Source organism: Triticum aestivum, chromosome 2B, assembly GCF_018294505.1.
Source record: "Triticum aestivum cultivar Chinese Spring chromosome 2B, IWGSC CS RefSeq v2.1, whole genome shotgun sequence".
NCBI lineage: Eukaryota > Viridiplantae > Streptophyta > Magnoliopsida > Poales > Poaceae > Triticum > Triticum aestivum.
In genome coordinates this window covers 111604379-111626972 of record NC_057798.1, presented here as the reverse complement: position 1 = coordinate 111626972, position 22594 = coordinate 111604379, and the positions used below count along the sequence as shown (strand labels likewise).

The window sequence follows — 22594 nt, the reverse complement described above, 5'->3', positions numbered from 1 at the left end:
GCGCGCCTACCTCCACGTGCTCCTCCGCACCGAGCGCTACTTCGGCGGTTCGTTCGGCCTCAACGACCGCGACGTCGGCGAGGTGTTCATCCCCGTTGCCGGAGGAGGCACCCCGTGGCGGTGCGCGTCGTACCCGGTCCGGAAGGCGCAGAGCAGCAGGCACCGCGGCACGCTCAGCCTTGGCCCCGTGGTGGTGCCCCCCTCGGAACCCGATTGCCAGGCAGTCATGCCGCCGTGCCGGCCGGCGCGGAGGAATTTCAACTGGAACGGTCGCTTCGAGCTGGGGCTCGGCTCGGGGCTGCTCGGCGGAGGCTTTGCTGGCACGGCGGCATATAGATCCGGGTAGGAGGCCGCGCGCGTCGTCCGAGACTCGGAGGGTTGGCCTTCTAGTACAATTTATTTATTTTTTTAGGACAGTATAACCGCACCTAAAGCGAGCTCTCTCAGCCCCTCAACGTTTCTGACCGTCGGATTTACGTTAGATTAGTTACTGGCCGTCAGATCTTCCTCTAAGTGGCAGTTTATCGCGATCTGGGCTGGCTGTCCTAATAGGCCGCTATTCTGGAAACTTTTTTGAAGGCCTGTGGTTAATTGGGCTTCTACAGGCAGCCCATTTAGGTAGAAAACAATCCGATGCTGCGCTTTATCTCCGTAAAAAAAACTGTTCGCTCAAACAGGTGGAAAGGGATCGGTGGGGGCTCGATCTCATACAGGGATGCCGGCGGCGCGGCGACGCAAGCGGTCCACGATGGGATCCAGTGTTCGCTGGTCTTCCCAGTGGATCAAGCCGAGGCGCTCAAGGCGATCCAGCAGCGCGCGGCCTTCTCAGTGGATCCAGCCGAGGCGCGCCAGGGAATCATCCTAGGGTTTGGAGTTGGTGACCGAGGAGGAGGCGGCACCGGCGATGGTGCGCAAGCCGTGCACGAGGCCACGACGACTCCACAAAGTCTGCTCCGCTCTCCCCGACCCTCGACGACGTGCTCTCCGATCTCCACTCCCTCCTTCTCTCCACGCTCGCCGCGTCGCTGCCCACCCCATCACCATGGCGACGATGTGAGTTTCCCCACTCAGGCCCCTTTTTCATCTCCTCCCCATGTGCATCACCTTAATTTATACCCCACGAGCAGAAATTGCCTCTCATTCCTATCCTGCGCGGAACAAGTTAGGCCTGGAAGGTGGGAGATATGAACTTATAGCCTGCTTTGTGAATGTTTGATTAGGAATGAGGTGGTCTGATGAGATGATGTTGTTTTTCAAGCATAGGTCTGGAAGGGGGGAGATATGAGATTATAGCCTGCCTTGGTGGTCACGTTGAGGGATCAATCCTGTTCTTTCCTTATTAGAAAATAATTTGGTGTATTTCTGATAAGAATTTTGTACATTATGGTGCAAGTTTATCTTCTTTTTACCTGGGACGGCTGCATGATTTTGTGACTGATTGCTACAGATGATATTTTCTTGTAGGTTCTAAAGACTCGAGGTCATTGACCCTCATCACGGCATCTAACATGGAGCGACCTGTTAATGTCGTCGACACATATTTTCTATTTGATCATGTAAGCTCCTGTATCTCAGACTTTTTTCATATATATGCACATATGGCAATAGCCATCTTCTTAAGTTGTTTTAAGTAGTCCTACATACAATTGAACTCAGAACACATGGTCATGCCTCTGCTTAAGTTACTTGGAACTTTTACATGCTAAGACCATATCCTCCTCATGTGTAATTTTCTTGAAATGACAAGCCCTTATGCTGGTGCATTTTGCAATGTGCCTTCTGATTAATGTGTCGAAGTTGGATCGGGTACCATTTATGTGTACATGATTCAATCTTCAGTGCCAATTTCTTTTGTCTGGCCCATATCGTTCTCACTTTCAAGCCTTGATTTATTATACCTTTAGCTTTGATAAGGTATTTTTACCAACGACAAGAGACTACCTAACTGTTCATTGTGGGCATTTTCCTTATAAATTAGAAGAGCAAATGGTTACGTGGTGAGACAGATTTGTGTGATCACATGCTTAGACCGTTCTGCATGTGCTAGCTATGGACCTAGAAGATGAAGATACTGAAATTTTCCTCGCAAATGCAGGCTCCTGGAAGAACTGATTTAGAGTGCCATATCTACAGTTGATGTCATCAATGATTCAGTAGATCCTTTATAGAAAATCCTCTATCTGTTATGCTCATCTCTCACGATGAAATTTTGGCTCAGATTTCCTGTCAGGTTTGCCAGGGAAAGCGGTGAAAAAAGACAAATAATATCTTTCAATATGCACATATCCCCAGAAAGCAATTTGGTAATATCGTATTTGTTTATTAGAATATGTTTGCACAACTCCATAAAGTTCTGACCAATAGTTAGAAGTGATTATGAACATGTGTAGCTGACAAAACAACTACCCTTGATGATTATTTTACCCCATCAACCAGGTGAATGCTATATGTACCTGAAGTATCAGTTCGGGATGTTTTCTCTCTCTTATGGACACAAATATCTACTCCCTCTGTTCATGGATGTATCTAGAACTAAAATACATCTAGATACATCCATTTCTGTGACAACTAATTCCGAACGGAGGGAGTAGCTTCTAAGAACTAATAAATATGCACATTATGTTGTACATAAAAATGATAATGTTTTTACGATTGAGCACATGTAGATAAAGGAAATAGTTATTCCAGATAAACCGTTGGTCTTTCACAGTTATAATATTTATTACTATAGAAGCAGAATCCGATTTTCTTATCTAGCTGCAGCAGTGAGATAAATCTTTGTATGCACTTGCATAGTTTAGGTTTTCGTTGTAATTATACGTACTATCTTGTGATTGTGGTCTTCATTTTTATGACTTCTGCTCTTTGTGTCAATATACACTTTCCCAGAATAAATATCAATTCTTTAGTTTTCATTTTTTATCAGGTGAAGCAGCAACACATCTATGTTTTTATCATCTGGGATGTTTGGAACTTTATTATCTTTGACTGATTGCGTACCTTTGTTTTCAAACACTGGCTGGGTTCAAGAATCCTACTTGGCTTATTTAGAGAAGCATATGTAAGCTATATTTGATAAATGGTCTCAGCCTTAGGTTGCTAATATTGGAAAGGTGGACATATAATCTGGTCAGTTCTTGACTCCGAGGTGGGTTGAGGACATGGACTCTGCACCCCCTATCATATTCTTAATCTTTACAATGATCTCATCACTGATTCAGATTGCTGCTAGCAAAAGAAAAATCTAACTATGTTGTGGTTTGCCAATAGAGTTAGGCTGTTTGAGAAGATTGTAAGCTTATGGAAATGTCTGCCTATCGTCAAGAACCTCTGGTACACATCTAATCCTATAATCTTGCATGCTGCATGCCAACTTAATTTTAAACAAATTAGATGGTCTCATAATTGATGATGAATATTGGATTATTGTGGCTCCATGCTGATTTTTCTTGATACTTTTGGGTAGAATCAAACAAATAAAATATTCTGACTCCTCCAGTTTATATGGTTATTGTCTGGCTCGATAGTTCGATGGTGTACGTGTCTGCTATATTCATTGTTATACAGTAATAATGTACTCAATCTATTTCTGCTCCTAAATCAGTCAATTTCGGGAGTACTAATATGAAGTACTAATACATTTCAAAATTACTGACAGTATATTTCATATCTAATTCACCAAATGTTATCGTATCATGTATTTACTATTTGGGTTAGTATCACAATGAAAATACTCATGATTGTTCTGTCATATAGATTCTTAAATGGTCTACATAGATTCACTTTCAAATCACTAACTGTATTATTGAGTTCTCAGTCTCGCTTCAGTTGCCGGATGATCTTTGGACATGAGAAAAACTGCATGAGTTTTTCAGCCCAATTTTCGCCCACTTGCTAGATGTCTATTGAATCACAGAAATATGAAAAATAAGTAACTTGGATGCTTTTGTCTGGACCTGCTTTACAATTGAATGATTATTTTGATAATTTGTTGTAGCATGATGTACGCGTTCTAACTGAAATATGATGACTGAACTGAAACAAGTTAACTAACTATATATTTATTTATCTAGAGGCAACTGCATATTTTGTTCTGTACAAATCGACAAGCTGCAGGAGTTAGCTGAGGGAAGCTGCATCTATTTCTCCCTAAAGAGAAAAACGCATCTATACTTTGCCATGGTGCACCACACTAGCTTATCCAAGGGCTCTAAGATAGCGTATGCCTCAGCTTTGCCTCATATGAAGTCCATCACAACTGAACACGGTTCTGCTTGTTTCTGGAACTTACAACTACTAAAACTTATCATATCCGCTCCATTATTTGGCAAACTAGGCTGAGAAAGCCATGATGTTTCCTTTGTGTATTCTAAATGGGCTGCTGTGTTGGATGGGAATAACACAACCTCCTTTTATTTGCATGCAAAAGAAACAAAGAGCTTGTAAAGACTTTACGATTTGTATTTAACCCAGGGCACACTATGAGCATATGACCATTTTAACAATAAGTAGTTTCTATTAAATATACTCCTTTGTGAAATGTTGTTATGATGTTGGGGGTAAATTCTTATGATGTAACTGTACATTGTTAGCACACATGTATATCTTGTGCCGATTGTGATTATTTACTTATTTTTTGTTTATTGACTTCATCCAACTTTTTCACATACTCCCTCCGTCCGAAAATACTTGTCATCAAAATGGATAAAAATAGATGTATCTAGAACTAAAATACGTCTAGATACACCCCCTTTTATCCATTTTGATGACAAGTATTTCCGGACGGAGGGAGTATTTTTTAACATAGTTTACTATCCCTCCTATCTAAATATAAGTCTTTTAAAGATTCCAATATGGACTACATACGGAGCAAATTGAGTGAATCTATACTCTAAAATATGTTTATATACATCCGTATGTAGTCCATATTGGAATTTTTAAGAAGACTTAAACTTAGGAACTGAGTGAGTACTTCACAAGAATAGAAGCGTATTGTTCTAGCCTAAAGTTCTACGTTTGGTTTCGTTAATCTTACTTTTTTGTGCCTATCTCAACACAATTGCTGAAACATTAGCATAAAAATATCCTGATTACTAAAGGATATTTTTTTTATGCAATTGAAGTTCCATGTTTCATTTCTCTTATACTTACGAAAATCCCTATCATTCGACTGAAAAAATAGATTGGCGCAGCAACGCGTGCAATCGATGATCTAGTATTGACATACAGGATACATAAGTAGTACTACGTCAAGCATGAATAATACTGTACGATCAGATTTGATGGAGATGCGTACGGTGGTTTTCTGTTAAAATTGCGCTGGAGTTTACTCCTCTGTGTGCCTCCGTTGTTGGCTTTTGAATGCCGGAACAAATCCACCAGGAGCCGATGTACGTACGGGTCCTCGGCTGTTGTTTTTGATGGACTAGAGTGGACGCCCTCGGTCTTGAATTCAAGCATGCAATGAAGCGTTGGCCCTGGCTAAGGCCTTGTATAATGGGAGGTGTTTAGGGGAGGTGTTTAGAGAAATAAATCAGGTTTTTCTTAAGCATCGGTGCTTATTTGTACAAGATAGACGCTTAACTAAACGTCTCTCCTATAGAAATAGGCACCGGTGCTTCAGAAAAATTCGGTTTATTTTTCTAAGCATCTCTCTAAGCATCTTCCATTGTACAAGACCTAAGGATCTCCATTTATCACATGTGATCATAGGCTTGGACTGCATGCAGGTCGTTTCGAATATAAACGGAATTGTTGTTCCTTTTTATGCTTTAGTTTGGAGTGAAATAAGAGATAGAGCTAGAGATTTTGCAAGAGTTAGCTTTCGCTTTGAGAGTAGGGAGACAAACCTTGAAGCTCATGCCTTAGCGCTCCCTGTTGGTCTATGGATCCTACCATACATTATTTGTATTTTTTTCTGTTTTGAACATTGAATAAATCCCTAGTTCACATAAAAAAGAAAAGCTAGTGAATCACGTTTCTTCATGATGGGCCGGCCCATATCAGCTGACACGTGGGCGGCAGGACCCCAGTGCTACTCCACCATCCGCCTCACTGGACCACGGCTGAAACTGTCAGGCACGGACTAAAAGCTTTTATCAGGGATTCCCGAGTCAAACGACTATCATACATAGCATAGAGCTGGAAGCTGCACTAGTGTACAGAGAAGACTGGATGTGAACACGGGCGGACGTACACCCTCCGATGCCCACACCTCAAAGTCTCCATCTGAATACGCTTGCCCATGCTTGATCGACGTGCAGCAGGCTACAGAACAATCTCATCTACTACTACTATAAAAGAAAGAGAGGGGCAGATCCAAGCAATCACACCCATTCATCATCAAGATCTAACGGTTCTTAATCCTTCTGTGTTTAACGCTACCAACCACGCAATAAGCCACAATAGATCGATCGCTAATCTGCCCCCAGTAAAAAAAAGAACCGTTCGCTCGCACGACCTCTTCCTTCTCCTCCCGCACGACCTCCTCCTCCTCCCGCGCCGTTCGCCTCCCGCAACCGCGCCCATCGCCGCAGGCTCGCGCCGAGCCACGGGAAGCCGCGCCCTTCACTGTCGCCTCACGCCGCCGGAGCCACGGGAGCCGCCGCGGGTCGCCGCCTCCCCACCCGCGGGAGCCGCCCCGTCGCGCCCTTCGCCGCCTCCCGCGGCGCCTCGTGTCGCCGCCTCCCCAGTCGCGGGAGCCGCGGCGCCTCGTGTCGCCGCCTCCCCACCCGCGGGAGCCGCCCCGTCGCGCCCTTCGCCGCCTCTCGCGGCGCCGCGTGTCGCCGCCTCCCCAGCCGCGGGAGCCACCCCGCAGCGGGTCGCTGCCTCCCCAGCCGCCGGAGCCACCCCGCCGCGCCCTTCGCCGCCTCTGGAGCCGCAGCTTGGTCTCCGCCACGCCGCCCCTCCGCCTCCGTCGCAAGTAAGTTTCAGCTTGGTCTCCGCCACGCCGCCCCTCCGCCTCCGTCGCAAGTAAGTTTCTTTTTGCAAGATGCCTCTAGGAAGAACTCAACCTACTACAAGCATTGGAATCTATGTTAGCAGAGAACTGGACGATCATGGCAAGATGTGCTGATTCAGCAGGCACACTCCTAATGGATTCATCAATGGTAGTAGAGTGCCACCAATGGATTCATCTATGAGTTATGGGTTGTCAAGGCTACAGTAGTAATTATAAGTAAGCTAATACTGATATTATTTGTAACAATTGTATATTCCATGTAGCTGTCTGAAACTTTGTTTATGGTGTCAAAACCAAGTGTGTAGCATAATTTAAGATTTACTTGTATGGTTAGAAGATTCACTTGTTTCACGACTCTAAAATATTTTTTTGTTTTCAGGCTTTTAACTTCTGTTAAATTTGGGTGGATCGATGCCTCGCGGAACTAACTTATGAAATTGGAGATCAGTTGATTTGATAATCATTACCTGGCTGGCAATCCCTGACAAGTGAACTTAATACTACGTGCATGAGAACTACACTTTGGTCTGCACTCTTCATCTACAACTCAAAGTTAGTAAACTCTTCTTTGTTTCTTTTTTGGAATCCACTTAATGCAATAGAGTTTCAGAAACCAAAAGCCTGTTGTAAATTATGGCAATTCTCTGACTTTTTTTGGTAATGCCTAATGCCTCCAGGTCCTATTTGAATCACAGTAAAACCGTAGCAGAGATAGAAGTATCAGATCACCGGGGCATGAAAATGTTCACCGCTATGTTCAATGAACCCCACTGTACTATTAGTCAGTACTTGGATTTGAGCAATCAAAATATGCCTTGCATGAAGAAGATGAAGGAGTATAAATTTAGGTGTTCTTTCAAGTAAGATTTGATAACTGACGAAACTGAGTAAAAGTATTGCCATAGTGTGTGACATACCAATCTGCAACATACCAAACTGAGTTTCTTTTGCACTTCCAACCAAAGGGCAGAGGATTTTGTTCAGGGGATTTCCTATTGCTGAACTGTACAGGGGATTTTGTTCATGCCTTACGGTTCTCAATCCTATACATTAGGGTTCTGCACATGGGATTTTGTTCATGCATGACTCACTGTACAATAGGAATTGTTGACAATTCATAAGCAATAACAAAATCACAGGGTCAGATCGAGGACCGATTGGAGGTAACAAATACAATATATGTTTTCCGTAGCGAAGGTGTGGGTTGTTATTAAAGGGTAGTTCTAACATCAGAAATCAATCCAATTTAGGATATGATAGAACAATAATGTTGTATGTGTAACTGCCATCAAATATTCATGAAAGTTATCCTTAATATGACCAGCAATCAACACCCACATACAAGTTTCTCTATTTACCTCATCATGTTTCCCTGAAACTTGATGCACATGCCAATGTGATTCAGAGTTTTTAGTGAGGCTGCAGATTCTAGAAATGGGTTAATCATATTCATTATTCCTGCACAAGACAATCCACCGGATATTAGGTATTGTTATTGTTTCATTAGTGTCCCGAGGCCCTCACTTATCCAGATCAAATCTCTAAAAAAAGCGCAAGGTGTGAACACAGAAGAAATTGGCAGCAAACTGTAAACCAGTAACCAAGATCTAAATTTCAACACTAAAACGGTCATCTATACTCAGAGACCAAGCACAAACCAATTTCGTATTCTCTAACCAAAAATTTACCAGCATAGACGTTTAGGCGCTGGCATGGCAATGTTTCTGTACAGAGTACTTTCTACAACAGGATTACATGTATTTTCAGTTTGGTTATTTCGTTCTTTGTTGTTGTGATCCTCTGATTGGGTCGTCGATTTTGTCGCTGATTTGGGGATTGTTCTCCTAGATTGAAGATTGATCTGTGTTACCTCTCTTTGAAAAGAAGAGAAAATGGGGACTTTTGATTTGTGTACTAGAATTGTCCCTGATCCTTCCTTACATAATGGTCAAAATCAGGTCGTGCTACACAGTCATGGAGCTGGAGCATCAGGTTATGTTTCTAATTAATATCGCATGCGTTGGTGATGGGTACGTAAGTTTGCAGGCGAGTGCAAGGTAAGTAGCAGACAGGCTAGATGCACTCTGTTTGTGACGACGGTCAGATGAATTGTGCAAGGCACATGCCAGCTTGTTCATGTTCCGTGCACACGTTAATGCTGCAAAAGGCCAAAAGCGATGCACTGATCATGTTTCAGGTACAGCGTTGTGCTACATGAACGATGCCCAAGTTATGTGAATACATACTTTTACCTGGTACATGATCGGTTTACCATGTGCCTGTGGGCAAGCCATTACACCTATAAATGATCGGCACGTCATGTACTTTTGACCTCTGATCCCCAAAGGTTCATTTGACTGCTGATGCCATCTTCTGTTTCTTCTCTTAGATTATACTCTTATATTATATCTGGTTTCTTTGACTGCGGATTCAGGGCCAAAATTTGCTCCTTCTTTTCCTCTAATTATTCATTTCAGTTTGGTTGAGATCAGAAGTGTTTCAATTAGCATGATTGTTTGTCAATGATCACCACAATCAGGGACTCTTATACTTTTGATCATGCACATCTTTAATACGAATTGGTGTTCTTTTACCAACTACATGTTCATGTTTCAGATTATCAAGAATGATGAGCTCCAAGAACCCAGTTCTGAAACTTTTGTAACTGTATATCTTGGTAAATTGAGGGGCTCTAATGTTGCAATAAAAAGAAATGGCAGATGTTTCCCCGGGAAGCCATCTCAGCGAGACAAAATGGTATAATCCTTATATTTTAGATTTTCTGTCGAGCATAATGCAGTGTAGCGATAGTGACATACAAAGGTCATTTCTGTCCAGCATGTCAATTCTCTCTTGAGAGGGGTCAATTAGATTGGACAATGGCTTCCCTGAGAACCAGGTAGTATCAAGGTATGTACTTAATAATAGTAAGAGAGTCGTAGTTCTTGCATTTTATAACAGATAGGTACAGTCAAAGAATGATTAGAGAGCATCATGAAGTAGTGATGGAATTATATACCGTTTAAGTTTCTGAAATCTGAACCCAAGAATATCCAAACCTTCTTACAGTGTTAGTCACACTTGTGTCAGCACAAGAAATCTTGATAACATGCTACTGCTGCTTGGTGTTGCTTTTTGCATAAATTCAATTGCATGTAGTTTCTGCTTTGCCAATGCATATCTATCATCATATCTCCGAGTTGATCCGGTAGCCATTGTCCTCCTATTTTTCCTCGCTCCAGCTATTATTGGTCACGTCTTTTATGAAAAAGAGCAGCCACTGTGGGCTGAAGCTTCACAATCGGCAACCCCATCAATTGTACGTCGTTGTCTTCCCAAGTTCCCAGCCTAATCATCACCGTCATTGTCTCTTGGTGCAGGTCCGCACAAGCACATGTGGCTTCTTCAATAATAAGACCTTGATTTGCTCACTAGAAGATAGATATGGCAAGGAGGGCACATCGAGAACAAAGCATCTTCTAGCCAAAAGAAGGTGAGTCTGTACGTGTTGTCTTCGTGGATTGGTGGCATGATGCCAATGTATGCATGGTGGATTGAATGTGGCGCTAAAAGCATGGATGGGCGACTCATCAAGAGTAAGAAAAAAGGCATACGCCAGTTTCAGTGATATAGAACCCGTTTGTAAAACAAAAGAATCTTTTGATCAAATGTTATTTCATATTTTTTTTTGCTACCATGGCAACGCAGACACATTACCTATTCAAATTAAAAAACAGTATAATTGAGCTACCTATGAGCGATCAAAGCGATTTGAGGTTCTCAGCCTTCTTAAATTCGATTCTATGTTGTGTGCATTTTCAAAGCAGACATGAGTCTTATCCTTTGTGTTTACCATGCCTTCTTTACTTAAAAACATATTATATCTATTTGAATTTTAGTTGAGTAAATAAATTCAAACACAAAGCAAAAAAGCTTTGTTGTTTCATTCATTAAGCAGAAGATTGTCCAGTTAATCATGAAAAAAATGAGAAAACCAAAACAAAAGGGCCAAGCCCAGTCTAGAACACTGTAAATACACAGGGCTGAGCCCACTCTTGATAGCAATGCCACAACAAAAGCCAACCAAACACACACTAGCTGGGGGACTCGCTCTATCGAACAGGCCGCTTTTCCATCATTGCGGGAAAGAAGTCATTAGGCACTCTCCCGCGGTGAAGAAAAGAATCATTCCACATGCCTGCAATGGTTGCAACCTACAAAACACAAGGTCCACGTCGTCGAACTTGCAAAGCTCTCAGGGTTGCCGCCCCTACATGTACTGCTTAAACAAGCCTTGCACACTTCACTTTTGAAGTCGGCGCACCAACACGCCACTGCAGAGACGTGCGTTGCACGTGCAGCTTACTAGTTCTGAATAATGAAAATTTTGCACGGGAAAGTATACACACGTCCGGGGGATTTGGTTTCATTTTAGAATGATTACCATTTTTTACATCGTTTGTGACGAAAAATACCCTGTTTAGTAGGACTTCCACATATTTATTCAATTGAAGCAAACCGTTGCCAGCAAACTCGTTGTGGCGGTGGACTCATCCGACGGCTCACCTGCTCCCTTCTCTTGGCTCCGGTGTTTTCAATTCTGATCATGGGCCGGGGCGAAATCTCCGGTGGCCCTCAATCCCACTTCGGCCTTGTTTGGACGTGAAGGTGGATATTTCCAGGGAAAGGATGACCAGGGTGGAATATTCTTGGTCAAATTAAAATCCCGGGGAAGATTCAGATGACCCTTTGGGCAGGAGCGAGGGGAGCGCCAGGAGCGAGCGAGGGGTGGGCGCGAGCGAGGCGCCGCGAGCGAGCGAGACAGGGAATTGTCTCCCGATGTCGCGAGGCGTGGATCATATCCCGGGGATATGGCGGGGATCGGGCCGAGAAAACCTCGAGGCTTCGAGGGTCCAAATGTCCACACAGCTGCCCGGGCCAGATTTTTCGCGTGGGCTTTGCACCTGAGGAAGGGGCCGGGATCCCTGGGGGATCCCTGGGTTACCAAACTAGCCCTTCAAGGGGAAATGGGACTCGGTCTATGATCTGCAAGGGAAGCAAGGTGGCGACAAGTGCAACAAATGGGTGCATGTTAATTGGTTTCCGTATATTGCTTTCGGTGTCTCTGGATATCAACTGATCAGATTCGAAGAAATCATTCAGTCAAGTCAGTACGCATGCAATGCAATTCTTTGTGTCAAATCTTGATGGGCAGTTAGAGTTGGGCATGCATGATTGGGCGCTCGGTTCCATCTGGTGGGAAAGTTGACGCACGTTCCCGTTTGGAGAAAAACATCTCGCGTCAGTGGGAAATAAGTAGCGCAATCCATCAGAAGCAACCTAGCGGTCTTACAGTACTCCCTCTGTTTTTATTTACTTTGCACATTAGAGTTGACTGAAGTCAAACTTCGTAAAGTTTGACCAAGTTTATAGAGAACAATATAGACATTTATCATAATAAACCTATACAATGTGAAAGTACATTCAATAATAAATTTAATATTGTTGATTTGTTATTGTATATCTTTATATTTTTGTTTATAAGCTTGGTCAAAGTTTGTAAACCTTGACTTTAACCAAAGCTAATATGCGAACTAAATAAAAACGGAGGGAGTACAGTTTACTGGTTCAACCAGAGGTGTTTTAGACGCATGTTAAGATCTTTAGGGTTCAAAGATTCACTGGTTCTTGAAATTTCGCTTGGCATCAGATTCGTGCACATCCATCCATGCATGCATGTAGCCCTCGCGCGCCAGAGACTTGGAGCACCCGACGACTCGTCGCTGACCGCCCGAGTCCTATACATACCCCCGGCCCGCGCGCCATGGCCACCATAACTCCAGAATCCCGTACGGCAAAGCTCGCAGCTAGCTGCTAGCCACCAACGTAGTTTCCCTTTCTCCGACAGTGCTTGCCGGGGCGGTCGGCAATGGCGCACAGGGTCCTGGAGCTGACGCTCGTCTCGGCGAGCAACCTGCCGAGCGTGAACCTGTTCAGCGGCATGCAGGTGTACGCCGTGGCGTCCGTGTACGGCGACCCTCGCACGCGCCAGCGGACCCTCACCGACCGCGACGGCGAGACGGAGCCAGCGTGGAACCACACGGTCTGGTTCGCCGTTTCGCCCACGGCCGCCGCGGCTGGGCGCGCCTACCTCCACGTGCTCCTCCGCACCGAGCGCTACTTCGCCGGTTCGTTCGGCTTCGGCGACCGCGATGTCGGCGAGGTGTTCATCCCCGTCGCTGACCTGCTCGCGGGCGCCTGCGCCACCGGAGGAGGCACCCCGTGGCGGTGCGCGTCGTACCCGGTCCGGAAGGCGCAGAGCAGCAGGCACCGCGGCGCGCTCAGCATTGCGTACCGCCTCGGCCCCGTGGTGGCGCCGCCGCTGCTCCCCTCGGAACCCGACTGTCAGGCGGTCATGCCGCCGTGCCGTCCGGCGCGGAGGAATTTCAACTGGAACGGTCGCTTTGAGCTGGGGCTCGGCTCGGAGCTGCTCGGTGCAGGCTTCGCGGGCACGGCGGCATATAGATCCAGGTAGGAGGCCGCATCGTCAGAGACTCGAGGGTTGGCCTTCTATAATATTCACATAATTCAGCAGGAACCAGGATACATTACTAGCATGAATAATACAGTAGTACTTTTCTTTAGGGAAATGCATGAATAAAACTGTACTATCAGATTTGACGGACATGCATATGGTGTTTTTCTGTTAAAATTGCGCTCGAGTTTACTCGATCTGTGTGCCTTCGTGGTGTGCATCGCTTGTGATTCGTGAAGTAAATTGCACGAAACCACCATAATGAGGTCTAGGTTAGCAGAAATCATGCCTTACATTTTCTAGGCAGAAAATACCATATCTACCGTAAACATTTTGCAAATAACACTTATCAACGGATAAGCCTCGATTGAGCATGTTGATGAACTGACGCTGTTCCGTGGATTCCGCTTCACAACGGAGAACAATGGGCATGTGATCTGAACATGAGCTTACAAGATGTGTGACTGTCGCGTCGGAGAAGAGGTTTAGGGTCGCAAATAAAATTGCGCTGGAGTTTATTCCTCTGTGTGCCTCCGTTGTTGGTTTTTAAAAGCCGGAACAAATCCACCAGGAGCCGATGTGCGTATGTGCAAAGCTAATAAGCACATAGCAGGCAGCTTGATTGATCTACAGGAGTAATACGTGTCGTATTCCAAGTTTGTCTACGAAGAGCTAATCTAATTTAATTGTAATTTTTCTTTTAGAATAGATTTCTTGTGTGGAATACTAATGCATAGGGTCTCGTTGCTAAGTGCTACAAGATCTAATACGTGAACCTGGCTTGCTAACTAGTTCTAATCGATCTCAGACGGAAACTAACTTAAACTTAGCAAACCAAAAATACTGATCGGGCCTCACTATAGCTTTTGAGCATGGCGGCCCTAAATGGAACTTATATACAACTGTACGCTAACAGTCGTTTGTAGTTCGTTGTAGCCTTGCTATAGCTAACTTAGAGTATTGTCGCTATTTGACATAGCCCGTTGTGTAAAACACTTTTTGTTGATTACCAAAGGGGGTGCCACCATCACCATCAAATCGGCCGAACTCCGGTCGAAACCGAGGTCGCCGTACGCCACCGCCAAATCCACCTCCTTCCATCGTCGCCGCAGCGCTGCATCTACCCGGCCTGTCGCTACCAGCCGCAATACTCCGCCGCTGAATCTATTGAACCGGTCACCGTCCCCACACCCTGCCTCGAGACCCACCTCATTCGGTCATTGCAATGCCGCACATCAACCAAATCGTCTGTCGTCAACCTCTATTCCACCGCCACCACATTCACCTCTGTCGATGAATCCATCAAAATCATTGTCGTGGCCGCACGCCGCCGCCGGATCCGCCACGTCATCGCACCCCATCACCATGGACGTACCCCGTAGCCACCGCCATGCCACCAAAATGCCTGAAGAGCAAGGCTGGCTTCACAGGGCTTCACCACATAGCTCTCGCCGCTTCGAGGTGGAGTTCCAGTGCAACATCCATCAGAACTGGCCCGACACGTTCGAGAAGATGGAGATCACCGCGCATGCCAATGACATTGCCGCTTGGAGGCTCTGAAGGCCATGTTCGGAGCTCAACTTCATGGAGATTGAAACCCAGGAGGATGCGAAGTTCATCGGTCCGCCGGTGGTCATCAAATCACGCACGACGAAGAGGGCGAACAACATTGTCCTTGAGCAACAGACACCCAAGAGAGCAATGCAGAGGCTATTGTTAGGTTCACGAGAGAGAATCCATAGTATGTGTAGTATGAGGCAGAGTGGTTTTGGAACGGCCATGAGAAGAAGAAGGTGAAGGTTAAGAAGGAGGACGAGGTTGGCCCCTCGACGATGATCGAGGTTGACTCGGACGAGGAGGAGTTGGATTCCTCATATCAGGAGACTGTGGCTCTTTGGAACTCTCTCGACTTCGAACATAACGCGTAGTGTGTCCATCGGAGTCCATCATAATGCTTAGGGTGATCAAGTAGTTTTAATCATTGCAATGTTTGAATGTTAGTTTAAAACTTTGAATGTTTGCACTCAACTATGCAATTTGCTTATTTCGTGCCCTATTTTAGGTCAACTGTTTGAGTAGTTGTGGTCTTTTTTGTGCCATATTTCAGGTCTGTTGTTGGAATGGTTGTTCTTTTGTGGCTAAAAAACTCTTTTTGATGTTGAAAGTTATATTCCAAGCAGTTTGTCTATTATAGGGCAGTTATTGGAGGAAGAGGATTTGTGGCTCTAGGGTGCCACCAAAAATGCTACATGTAACACAGTTATGGGGCTTTACAGATCCCTTCCAATTTACTAAACGTTGACCCCCTGATTTTTATGGGATGGGCCCGCTTCCACAACTAACCCCAATCATTAACGGCCACGTTGAATCAGCCCCCGTAACACCCCGTAATCCTTCGTACCTGTAGCATTGTTGGGGTGCCACACATCTCTATGCATGGGCTTTGCTACATCTACGTAGAGTTTGTACGTAAACCTACGTAAAAACTGACCTGTCAAGATTTAATTGAAAGAGAGATTTGCCCGGACCCCCACCCCGCGAAAATCAGGGGGGGCGAGATGATTAGATTAGGAGGGTTAAGTAACTTCACGTAGGTTGGTTACGTAGGTGTAGGATTATTGTCTATGCATCAGTAGCACAATCTTTCATCAGAAGACCCCTTAGCAGTCTTATAGTACAATTTACTGGTTCAACCAGAGGTGTTCTAGACGCATGTTAAGATCTTTAGGGTTCAAAGGTTCACTGGTTCTGTTGAACTTTCCGTTGGCATCAGATTCATGCACATCCATGCATGCATGCATGTAGCCCTCGCGCCAGAGACTTGGAGCAGCCGACGACTCGTCGCTGACCGCCCGAGTCCTATACACTAGACCTGGATCGCGCCTCGGCGCGAGGGTGCCGGTCCCAACAGATAATAATAAGGGAAGAAATATTCAGTTGGTCCAGCACAAAAAATCTAAAATTATGCTTAATCACATATATTCATGGTTGTAAGCCATGTATTTTTATACGTTTTACTCGAAACCAAACTAAACTGGTGAACGGGATAGTATGCTATTTCATCACAAAGCATAAAGACCCGATTCATATCATACGATCCAGTCATAATGATCGCCCATGCCAATAAGTTCATTACAAATGATAGAAGTCTAATATGCCAAAAGACCAAATTGATAGAGCAGTACACGAAACTTATATGGTTCGGCTATGGCATAACATCAGACTACATATATATGGTGGATAAAGAGAGTTTGGTATGACTGCCTTGTCGCCCAGCTCCTCCCTGTGTTGTAAACACCTGTTGATCGACATTATGTGTTACAAAAAGAATCCATAGAGTGTGCCGTACGAAAATTATCACAGCAAGAATACAGTTCTTTTTCTAACCCTTATGAATAGTGTTAGTCATCCGGCAAATGAGTAGCTCCTATTATTACTACTCGCATAGTAACTATGCTAAATAATCGTGTTAACAAATGACGAGTTAAAAGTTGATAATGTAAAAAGAATCGTGTTAACAAATGACAAAAGTTAGAAATAGTTTGGTAATGTTCACTGCAGCAAGACAAAAAAATCATGTAGTTCTTGGTAGGCATAAGTTACCATAGTTCTTGGCATATACGTTTTTTAATCTAGGGGTGTCGCAAACATGAGTAATCCGGTCAGCTAGCAATCAGCTAAATGTAGGTGTTGCCAACCAAATTTCTAACATAATCGTTTTACTATCAGGGAAGCGACAATATACTCTGCTGGATATCCAAATATGCTTTAGGAGTCATCAGAAAAATGCTTATATAATATTTGTATCCCTCTTAACAACAAGGAACAATCTTGGTACACCACATCTATCTGTTTATTATTCCAAGATACCAAGATACGGGAAGCATACTAAAAAGCAACATCCTTGCACCAAAACAGCGGAAATAGTTTCTTGTAACAATTCAACAGTTGTAACAATAATCCTAAATTGGGGCATGCATTTGCCTAATTAATTATTAATCTGCAGAACACATTTTCCACAAAATTAAGTATTGAGCTCAAGACAACCTACTCAAGCTAATGGAACCAACATACTTCAACTACACATAGATTGATGCAAGATAAATATCTACCTAGACCAGACATTGAAGCAAAAGTCACTGATTTACCCAGCAGTGCAAAAAGTAAAAAACTGGACAGGTGGCCATCTCCAAGATTAGGAAGGAAATATGAAACCTGAAATTTATGAAACATGAGAGAGGAAGTTGGGATGCAGTACCTTAGCTCGCTCACAGTGCGAGGACGACAACCACGCAATGGTGACCCCGACGAAATAGTGGCGTGAGCCGTGACCTGCGCTTCTATGGTCGACGGCTATTGAACCATATAACCTAATACCAGGAGGCAAAAATTCCGTGTAAAATAGAGATTTATGGTACATTCTGTAGATAACAATATATGTGGCTTTTAGTGTCATATATAGACCATGAGGAAATTTCAGAGCCAAAAGGCATGGAAAGGAGTCAAATATATGCCATAGAAAAACAAAACTTGGAATGTCAAAAGGACGTAGGGAGAGTCTATACAGATATCATGACACAGTAAGATATAAAAGACGATGTAATAGTGACTATGCTTTATTTCTAGTAAAACTATCACAGAGAAAGAAAATTGTTGGACAAACAATCCTCTCTTTTTCATGTGTGATTGGACAAACAACCATATGTTTTCATGTGTAACAAAAACACTGATTACAACTCAAACGGTAGAAATTCATGCCCAGCCAGAATAGTCAGAGATCCGCCCAGAATAAAGACCATAATAAACTAAGAGCCTAAACAGGTCGTCACGGTTAAGAACATATATAGCAGAATAATTAATGAATGATGCTGCTAAATCAACAACCCAAAGCTGAAGCTTTTTATATATATATGGCTGCTGGAAACATGCAAATACAATGAATTACTACTTGAATGAAGAGAAAGCATGTATAATTACCAGGTGCGTGGCGTTGTAGTGGGGGAGAGCATGGCGGTGTCGTGCCTTCTACCTAAACCTGACGCACGATGACGCTGTCGTGCCTTCTGCATCAAATGCAATTGGAACAAACTTACTTGGTACTGTTATAGTTGTTCAACATAGATACTTCATCAGCACTCTGGCCTATTAATGAATGTGAACGAGGTTTTCTCATCAGAGCGACACGATGGACAAAGTTGGAACCGATGGCGATGGGATAACCTCACACATCTTTCCATAATGCAATTCTGCACAGAGTATATTTTCTATTTATTTTTTAGTCAATTGCACGGTTCAATTTTATTTGAGTCAATTGCACGGTTCAGTTTATTCCAGAAAGTTACAACTCGGGTTCAATGGTGGTTGACGAACCATCTACAAGCTATGTATTTTATGTTGATTTCTTCCTATGAACATGGTAAAATGTCCACACCTCCCTGCATTGGCTCTCTACACATTCACAGTAGGTTTAGTAGGGGGTTAAAAGGTGGCTCATTTCATCATATCACTTGTCTGAATTTCTGAACATCTAAATCACAGTGGCCATAACAATAGTTTTTAACTCTAAAAGTTGAACATTGAACGTGACTGAATTTCCGCACAAAAGAAAAAGAACATGACTGAATTGAACTAAATTTTTTAACACTGAAATTAGCAATCACCACCAGGTCGTGTCCAGAACCACAATTGCAATCAAATTATCTAGATAAGATAGATGTGCAGGGGGGGGGGTAGGAAGAGGGGGTAGAGCTCACCGCGTCAGGGGGGAGGAGGAGGGAGGAGCCATGAGGGCTCGTGCCTCGTCCACCTGCAGCAGCAACAACAATAGCACCACCACCTCTTCCAGATCGGAGCAACTGCACACAAAACAAACTAATGAATCACAAGGAGGGGAGATGAAGAAACCGGCAAGACAAGGGGTTCAGGGATCATGTGCACGCACCATAGTTGTCTGAGGAGGCTGGATTCCTCCTATCATTCTTATTTCTTGATACACACAGACTCTGCTCGAACATGAGAAATACAAAACAGAGCACAAGGCTGGATTCATGTGAGTTCTTTATCTATTTGGTTTGACCAAGATATCTACGACCACCTATAAATTCCCATAGTAGCTTACAAATATTGTGTGTATCTATATTTCATTTAAATTGGGGTTGTTGGTTCTGAGTCAAAAAAATCTAGTACTGGACCTGGCAGACATAAGAGACTATCTCATCACAGAACATTTACACAAAAATTTAAATCAAGCCATGTTTAAAAAATGAAGTTACTTTTATATGGTTCATTTTTTTCAAATTTCTTTGCTATTAGCAATCAACGATGTTCACACCCAAAAGGAAGAGGAAATTATGGGGCTCCAGAAATCATGGTTGACATATTTGTGACGTCCACCCTGGTCTCAAATCTCAAAGATATGGATGGATGAAAGACTAACTTAATGTAATTAAAGTCGAACATTCCAAAAAATAATTGATTTGCTAACTACAAGACCAAGGTAAAACCAGGAGCATACCTCATGTATACCTGTTAGTGCATCAGACACCAACGATGTGCAGCCAACTCTTCAGACACCCATTGGGTCCTTGGTGAGCACACACTTCTCTAAATGCTCATCTTCTAACATAGTGATCTGTTCAACATTGCAAGTCGATCTGCAATCACAAAAGCAAAGCATCAGCATTAGAATAGGAGGAAGTAAATGTTTGATCTTTCAGATAGAGGTCGAGCACACATTTATATGGTCTGTAGGATAGGGAAAGATCAGGTAGTGGAAGATATGCATGTAACTAAATCCGAGCAGTCCCAAACTTTAAATCCTAATTCAATGGCACACACACACACAAACGTCCAGACACATACACATCTTTGTCATGAACAGGATATGGGAAAATCAGATATATTACTAAAGAGTGGCAAAGGATAACCATCTACATTTTGGTGTTGCTTGTTAATTAGGCAATTTAAGAATCAGCCTTTTATATAAACATGCCTACATACATTTCATAGGACTTCCACAGGGTGAAAGGTTTAGGAGAAACTATGATGGTAATATAGAACAGGAAACATGGCATTCTACAACAATATGTGGAAACTGCACAAAAGTGCCAATAACATAAATAAGCCATCCAGGAAAAACTATGACTTCAAAACAAATAATACCTTGAATAAGATTGTCCTGTTTAAGGAAAATCTCCCGTAGCCTACTTTGGCCACATGGATTGTATTTAAGGTTGAATTTGTCAAAACGATGAAACGTACTTTTGTCCGCATGGACATCTAGCAAATCAACATTCAAGTCATACCTAAGAAAAAAACAAGAAAAAAGATTAACCAACTGGCAGCGGAATCAGCATTACATATACACAGTGTAAAATGCAAAACGCACCCAGTTAAGTCCAAGCTCTCAAAAACCTCCTTCAAAGTCATATATGTACCATCTCTGAAAATGACAACCTAATTGACAGATCATAAATAATTGTGATTATAAGTCAACAGTCATGCTATATTTACTAAAAGGAAGTACGGCAGTGTTCAGAATAACATTCATAAATGTACCTCATCAGGTTCTTTTCTCAGTTTGGACTTGATGAATCTCAGCAAATGTTTCTGATTCATGCATGCTGAGTGGTGAACATGAGTGTCGACCTTCCTAACATTGTAAAAATCACGATGTGGTGCAGTTTTTTGGGCAAGAAACTCCCTGTCCGCGTTTAACATCAGATGAAATTTGAACTTCTGCAAGGGAATAAAAACCTATATCACACAAAAGACTGATAGGAGAGCTTCAAATGATTTCACCGAATCACTCAGGCCACAAAATAAGTGACTACATGATTACATGTTCTAGAAGATTCAGTCGGTTATGGCAGACAGTTCTTGTGTTCCCCGCGGCAGTCATCCGGAGAACATAATGTAAGTCGGTGAAAAAGGTTGTAGCATCAGCAACAGGATAAATCCTTTCCGTACCTGAGAAAAAGGGAGAAATAAATGAGTGATAGGATGTTGGAATAGCCTAGTTAAGAACAATAAAGAAAACTGGCAAGAGTCCTTACGGTCTTTATCCGCATAGACTTGGACAACACCATCGACCATTTGGAAAACATGCTGAAAGCACAATCAAGAGTTGAAATCAGGCAAAACAGACAAAAAAAGGTATTGGGACAATGAAACAAGCAGAAGTAAGCTACCTCTGATTTTGGTTCAGGCACAAAAGTGAATGGGTTAGGATTAGGTTTTGGTGTACAGGGGTCATTTATGACCTCCTTCTCCCATGGAGCGACCTCTTCTCTAAAAAGGTAACAATCTCTTAACTCGAGACACTTCTGAAGGATTTCGTAGACCTCTATTTCATCAGGAGATGGAATCTCTGGCATCAGACGGAAAATAATATTTAATAACCTTTCACCCATATATGGTACCAAAAAATCAACCCAGTGGGTCAGAAATTCTTGGAGAGAAAGCAACAAATAGATGATTAGTTTAGAAGCATCTACTCATGTGAATAACAAACAAATCTTGAGCGTGTCTAAGTTAGCTTGTGTGCATTCAAAAGAAAAGGATCACTAGCAATTCAAGACGGGAAATGACAATTTGGCATTTGCACGATTTAATAATGTTCTTTACTTGCAGAAAGTTGACTGAAATGGAGAAATCTTACATATCCACATTGGGTATAACATGTAAATATTCTGTTAGAAAAATGCACTGTATTTGCGAAACACAAACTGCACTTGTCAAGCTTGTAAATACAACTAATATCTCCTTTCTTTTGCAGGAGAGTTAACTTCATTGCATACAATTTTTAGCAGTGTTGTATATATTCAATTGTCATACCATGAGGTGCAGTTAACAGCTTGATAAATGATATGATACACGGTGGAGTACACAGCAAGCATCGAAAGGGCTAAATGGACTACTCAACCACAAATCACTCGTTCTATGCATCATAGATCAACAGCATGCCCAATCACATAAAATCCTGGACAGATCTATAATAGGAATGTATTAGAATTAACCAAGGAAAGGGGCTCACCTTGCTAGCCGGCGACACCTCGGAGCGGAGATGCCGACCGTTGTTCATCAAAGGTTGAGAATTG

General features: G+C 43.1%; 2 protein-coding genes and 1 long non-coding RNA gene across 6 annotated transcripts; 1 reads left to right on the top strand and 2 right to left on the bottom strand.

Moving 5' to 3' along the window:
- Nucleotides 1–674: 674 nt before the first annotated feature.
- Nucleotides 675–4523, top strand: LOC123043779 (uncharacterized). 4 transcript variants are annotated; one of them, XR_006419558.1, is made up of 6 exons: nucleotides 675–1053; nucleotides 1128–1175; nucleotides 1264–1556; nucleotides 2096–3148; nucleotides 3271–3333; nucleotides 4074–4523. It is a non-coding gene; the product is annotated as an uncharacterized lncRNA (long non-coding RNA). The 4 variants fall into 4 exon arrangements; XR_006419557.1 differs by lacking the exon at nucleotides 1128–1175 and having other exon boundaries at nucleotides 1465–1556; XR_006419556.1 differs by having other exon boundaries at nucleotides 1264–3148.
- Nucleotides 4524–16503: 11980 nt separating this feature from the next.
- Nucleotides 16504–19861, bottom strand: LOC123040698 (uncharacterized). The gene is made up of 5 exons (XM_044463470.1): nucleotides 19438–19861; nucleotides 19250–19351; nucleotides 18474–18559; nucleotides 17755–17866; nucleotides 16504–16794 (listed from the first exon to the last, which is right to left on the bottom strand). The coding sequence occupies exons 1-5, from the start codon at nucleotides 19543–19545 to the stop codon at nucleotides 16720–16722; spliced, it is 483 nt and encodes a 160-aa protein (XP_044319405.1). The 5' UTR covers nucleotides 19546–19861; the 3' UTR covers nucleotides 16504–16719.
- Nucleotides 19862–20099: 238 nt separating this feature from the next.
- On the bottom strand, nucleotides 20100–22352 carry LOC123040697 (probable AMP deaminase). Its single transcript, XM_044463469.1, has 8 exons — nucleotides 22332–22352; nucleotides 21686–21864; nucleotides 21551–21602; nucleotides 21337–21464; nucleotides 21054–21233; nucleotides 20884–20951; nucleotides 20658–20800; nucleotides 20100–20149 (listed from the first exon to the last, which is right to left on the bottom strand). Exons 3-8 carry the CDS (start codon nucleotides 21588–21590, stop codon nucleotides 20115–20117), a joined length of 594 nt encoding a protein of 197 aa, XP_044319404.1. The 5' UTR covers nucleotides 21591–21602; nucleotides 21686–21864; nucleotides 22332–22352; the 3' UTR covers nucleotides 20100–20114.
- Nucleotides 22353–22594: the final 242 nt, after the last annotated feature.